General features: G+C 34.4%; 1 protein-coding gene across 8 annotated transcripts in view; it reads right to left on the bottom strand.

Moving 5' to 3' along the window:
• Positions 1-511: 511 nt before the first annotated feature.
• The window catches only part of Usp25 (ubiquitin specific peptidase 25), a 115,331-nt gene continuing 109,792 nt past the window's right edge, over positions 512-6,050 (bottom strand). For all 8 annotated transcript variants that reach the window (XM_023724109.1, XM_023724112.1, XM_023724113.1 and 5 more), the window contains 2 exons: positions 1,981-2,176; positions 512-1,648 (listed from right to left, as the gene is read on the bottom strand). In XM_023724109.1, the coding sequence (XP_023579877.1) occupies positions 1,476-1,648; positions 1,981-2,176 (369 nt within the window). In that variant the 3' untranslated portion in view covers positions 512-1,475. The remainder of the gene's footprint in view (positions 1,649-1,980; positions 2,177-6,050) is intronic.

The following is a 6,050-nucleotide window of genomic DNA, read 5'->3' as shown; positions in this document are numbered from 1 at the left end:
TTTGATGATACATATGAAGGCTCCAAATTTTTACCAATACCTGTAAACTGCATCAGACTTTTGCTTAGCAGAAAATTTAAAATCTAAAACCCAAATACACTTCGATACCTAAAATATGCAAAATTTAACTTTACAAATATGAGTATCTTCTCAGTAATACCATAACAATACAATGATACTTTTTAAAAAAGCATCACATAATACACATTTTTTCTTCTTCCTCTACCCAGCATCTTTTGTGAGAGGCAGTTTTAAAAAGCACTAGTTTGGGCGACGCTATACCAAACATACACATAATATAATGATATATTTTACTATGCTAACAAAGTATTATTTATAAAGAAATTTTCATAAATTCAAAAATAGGTTATAACAAGAGTACCTTTAAAGCATTGATTTTGATTTTCATTCACAATATTACTTCATTAATCATAAACAGCAGTTCCACCTATAAAATGTTTTTTTCTTTTGAAAAATTAATGTAAATAAAAGCAGTTAATATACGCATAAATTTTAAACAGTATCAACTTCATTTCACAGCATTGATTAGTACAGAACATTTTCAATTAAAATGGTATACAATTTACAAAAATAGAATGATTATATAATGCAAAACACTGTCTTCCATTATGAAGAACTTCTGTATATTTACATATTTTAAGTGTCACAAATAGCCCTTATTCAAGTACTTTTTCAGGTCTCACTTGAAATAATCACCTTGCTATATTTTTTGGAAATACACAGAAAAAGGAAAATAAAAGAAAAGGTTAAAAGTCTTCAGTGTCATTTGAGATAAAAATCACTCACTTCAATGAAAACCTAACTAAATTCAAAACAGGTTTAGATGCCATACAAAGTTGAACTGAGCAAAAAAAATAGATGTCTTTAAACATTAAACACTTGGTAAACTTAAAATATGCTACTATTACAGCAAAAAAGGTATATTTATCTATTTATTACCCAACCTTTATCCCAAGACAAAATTCACCTGTATGTTATAACTAAAAAGAGAATGTACAATATACCTGCTTACAGACACATAGGTAGCCATAAATAAAACTTTATTCTTTAAATTCATTTACAAGCTACCAAATATTATGTATAATACACAGTGCTGAACACTTAAATGGCTATCGTCATGGAAGAGTCCAGACTGAATGGAAAGCGGCTGATAAAGGAGAGATAAAAGCAAAGTAATACTGTAACAGAAAGGTGGCAAAAGCATAATTTTGCCGTAATAAAACCAATCAGATTTATAATTATACATCAGTTCTGGTTAAAACAAAGTCTGAGTGCCATGCGATTCTCAGCTTTATTATTTGAAAGCTAGCTAAAGTCTGTATAGTCATTGTCTTTTGCAGTTATTAAAATAAAAAAGTTAAAAATTATAGCAGCAACAAGCAAACCCTGTGACAGGAAGGCAAGGGTCAAGAACTAAAAAAGTTTATACAGTGTTTAGGGAACGTGTACGCAGCTCATCTTCCATCAGCAGGAGTTCGGCTGAGTGACAACATGATTCGGGAAAATCGCTCACAGAGTTCATGAGTGGAATATGAAGGTAACTTCGGCGGCTCATTAAAACCTTTAATCTCTGTTGAACAGTCAAGCAGTTTTGGCAGAAAATCTGTCAGCTTTTCTTGAAGGTTTGCTGCAAATACAAACAAGAAGATGCAGTTAAAAGTAGAGATAAATTATGAGGTGATCACCTGCAATGTGATTTATTAGCCTGCAGAGGCTAGCTGATGTTCTATTTCTATGTTCTACACTCTGTAAAATAATTGCTTTTCTGGGACAAGAGATAATTTACAAACGCCAGCAGTAATACATGTTACTTAGTTTGTAAGTATGGGGAAAAGAAACCATAATGATATGAATATAAAACTACTATAGAATATTGAATGCCCAAAATATACAGCACTTTATTTTAACTGATTGTAATCCCAACACATCAGGTACCTACTAGCAAATGTTTAAACTCACATTCCATTTCTTGTCCTAAGTAGGAGCACCACCGATTCCTCATGTCCTCTACAGCAAGGATATCTTTCTCTTCCATTTCATCCACCAGTAACAGGGGCAAAAATGGAACAATAAACTCATTCATAATAATCAAACCATTGTTTACGTCTCGATCTTCTCCAGATTCAAAGAGTTCTGCAGCTTGTTCATTTAATTTCTTTTTTGCAATGAGAGAAAAAAAATTATTTTGTTTCCTTTTAAGTAAAAATACCTATAATTGTTAATACTGAAGACAAAATAATAAGTATGTTCATACAGACTACTAAAAAAATAGCAATCAGGAAGAATAACCTCAGCCTATGTTATATTAAAGTCTGTTAGAAAAAGCTATGTACATAACAAAAGATGAAAAACAGAAGCAAAATACAATGTAAAAGATACTATGCTTTGGATTTTTTTTGTTTTAATATTTTAGGGAAGGGTCTACAGGGTGTTCAAGGTCTCACTACTAGATTGGACTCCTAGTGATCCGCTGCTTACAGCCTCCCAAGAGCTGGGATTACAGGTGCGCGCCACCACGCCCACTCTCTGAAGATACTATGCTTTTAAGGTTTATGTACAGCTTGTATTCCTTTGAGTATCACTGGAGGGGTCATTTACTACTCCCCAGAGATTAATTTCTCTCAGTTTGAAAATTTTATAAATACCCAAAATGAATTTTAAAATAAAGAAATTCAGGTTCCACATTGAGAAACCCATTATTTTCTTTATACATGTCAAAGTGAATACGTACTATATTCCTTAATATAAAAGAAATTAAAATGATAAAATTCACTTTTTTCTACAACAAATTTTTTTACTGAATATACACTATAAGCTCCCCAGGTGTTCTATACAGGTAATCAAGCAAACAAAAAACTCTTATGGAGTTATTTGGTGTAGGCACCAGTAAATTTCAGGTGCATTATTTTAGCATTTTCACTCTACTCAATTTTGGCATTGCTGGACACTGGCAGCCACGTATCACACGTAAATCAATAGTCATTGCTATATTTCAATAAAACTTTATAGAAACAAATGCTAGACTGGAGTTCTGCCCATTGATTTAGAACAGAGACATCCATGGAAGAAGAAATGCAGATGTAAGGTACACTGTACTTATACATTAAAAACTATTTTTAAGGGTTTAAACTTGAAATCTCAATGAAATATAATGAACTGTTAAGCTGAATATGGTATGTATGTATGTATGTATTTAAGGGTCTTCAGGGTCTCACTACACAGATCGGACTGGTAGTGATCTTTCTGTTTTCAGGCTCCCAAGCACTGGGATTACAAGTGTGTGCCAACACACCCAATCTCATTAGTTGGCTCAGCATGCCCCGGGCAGCGGGGCTGGCAAGGCACGCCGGAGATTGAACCCCAGTCCCTGCAATGCCTAAGCAGATGCTTTAATCTGCTGAGCCATGTGACTTGTCCTGTTAAGCTGAATTTAAAGTAGGAAAATTATGTGTCTTTATATTATGTAATTTTTGTTCAACTGATTTTACTGTGGAAAGAGGACTATACTAAAAGTTCAAATGGATCAATAATTATTCAATTGAGAAAACTGGTTAAATCTCTTAGTTTCTGTTATTTTACATGAAAACTTAAGACACTATTATCTTCCTTATATTCTGGTTAAAAAGTTTAAATGAAGAAAACTATACTAGCATTTTTCTCTTTATAAAAATAATTCAATGACTTTTAGTTACTGTTTTAAAGGTTAATACTAAGTTTTAAAGTTCAGTTCACTGAACAAACAATGGCCTAGAATCTTATATCCAAAGCCAATCTTACTCATCCTCTTAAGAGTCCCCATGCCAAGCCTCAAACTAAAATGTAACAGCTCTTTGCCATTTCCTGCTTTTACTCATTCAACAAGTTACCAAGTCCCTTCCTTCAACATCTTCTCTATCTTCTTCATGGCCACCATACTGCTGCCTTCTTAGAGGCTTTCCCATCCTTCCCTTCCGGAGATTCTGACATCAATCTGGATTTTTCTATAGTAAATCACTGCCAGAATTATTTTCTAGTAGGAGAAAAACTGATCAAGCTAAATGTAACTGAATTTACACAGGTGCAATACAAGCTTCTCTGTCATCAGACATCAGGCTTCTCTTCCCCCTGATTTTACTACTTCATATCTTACACTAAATTTATCTTCATTTTCTGTTGTATATATTCTAGGCCAGTGGGACTGCACCCATGTGTGACACAGCCAGCTGTTTGTTATCACTGGAGATTCTGAAGGATTCACCACCACTGTGTATAGTGTCCTTTTGACTAGAATGTTCTCCATTTTCTACCAAATACAAAACTTCTACTTAATCATTAAGATATAGCTCAGTGCTTATCTCTTAAGAATCTTACAACAATCCCAGACATATCATTTTGTGTATTTCTCATATTAGTAGTTACTCTAGAATATTAAAAAAAAAAAAAAGACTTTTATGTCTTTTTAAAAGCAGGTGAGTTCCCTAAGCATACAAAACATGTTTAACTGGCTATATTTCCTTCAAAGCCTGATAGTCTATAAATATATAATATGGAGGAAAAACACTTCACAAAGAAACACTAAAATAATCCTTAGGAAGTTTTATATAAATCCCTATGTAAAAGAACTAAGTGTGGCTGCTTTATTATTAACAAATAAAAAATCTATTTTTTTAATGTTTCAGGGTAATCGTGCAGTTGTACTTACATTTAAAATCAGCTTTACTAAAATGTTTCTATAGTTCAAAAATTATTTGTATTCAAGATAAATTTTCAACATATTTAATGCTTATTGCCATATAATTATATAAAACTGCATTTTTAAAAAAGTGAAAGTCATGACTCAAATGTTCCATTTTGAGGGAGCTTTTCAGCCTATGAAACAGGTCAAAATGACAAAGCCGTCTTCAGGGCTGCAGTACAATGCAGCGGCGCACCGCGTGTCCAGCACCTACCATCAGTGATGCGCCAGCTTTTTTCTCCAAAAGCACAATAAAACTATGGTAACACCAGCCTCAATGGAATAAAACAGCAAACAATTTAAGTTTTAAAATGCACTAAAGGGCTGGCCAAATAGCTCAGCAGATTAGAGTGCCTGCAAGCAGGCGCAGGGGCTGGGAGTTCCATCCCGGGCCTGCTGTGCTGGCCCCACCCCCGGGGCACACTGAGATGGTAATTGAGACTGGGCATGGTGGCATGCCTGTAATCCCAGCTCTTGGGAGGCTATACACAGGCGGATCACTAGGAGTCTGATCTAGTAGTGAGACCTTGAACACCCTGTAGACCCTTCCCTAAAATGCAGAAGAAAAAAAATGCACTAAAATGCAATAAAGTCAGCAGAGGAAAAAAAACCCAGCAAGACCTAACATTTGGCTATTTCTCCTGAAAAATGTTAAATATCTATTGCACACTAAAATTAGTGTAAAATTGGTAACTTTACTGAAAGTACGTTAATCTAGTGAGCCTACTTAAAAGTATTTTAAAGTATACTTCATCCATATAATAAATCAATACAAATTAAAAATATATATATATAGTAGTGCGAATATTTTTGTGTCTATATTTTAACAGGAAACAAATGACAACTTAGGAGTTTACGACCTAGAAAAGATGTTAGTGGCTAACTGAAAGTGAAATTTAATCAACAGATTTTTCAATGGAGTGTGTTAGATAAAATATGAAGGCTGATACAATGTCCTCCAGACATATACTTACATGAACTAGTGTAGACAAACTGTTTTTAAAGTAATTTTTAAAAGTCTGAGGCTGGGGAGATAGCTAAGTGGCTTAAGTGCCTGCCTGGCAAACACAAGGTACTAAGTTCAATCCCTGGTATGAAAACCAACCAACAAATAAAAACTGTGGTACTAGCAGCATTGCAACACATAGTGAAGACATATAGCTAAGGAAGGAACAACTAATCACTAGGCACAAAAAAGGAGCACTGTTTCAGCTGGGTGTAGTGGCACGTGCCTGTCATCCCGGCACTTGGGATGCAGAGCAGGAGGAGCTATGACAGAGGCCAGCCTGAGCTACGGAATAAGCCAGAGGCCAGC

Source organism: Octodon degus, unplaced genomic scaffold, assembly GCF_000260255.1.
Source record: "Octodon degus isolate 3935 unplaced genomic scaffold, OctDeg1.0 scaffold00106, whole genome shotgun sequence".
In the NCBI taxonomy this organism is placed as follows: domain Eukaryota; kingdom Metazoa; phylum Chordata; class Mammalia; order Rodentia; family Octodontidae; genus Octodon; species Octodon degus.
Note: the sequence above shows the minus strand (reverse complement) of the source record. Positions and strands in the feature narration are given on the sequence as shown.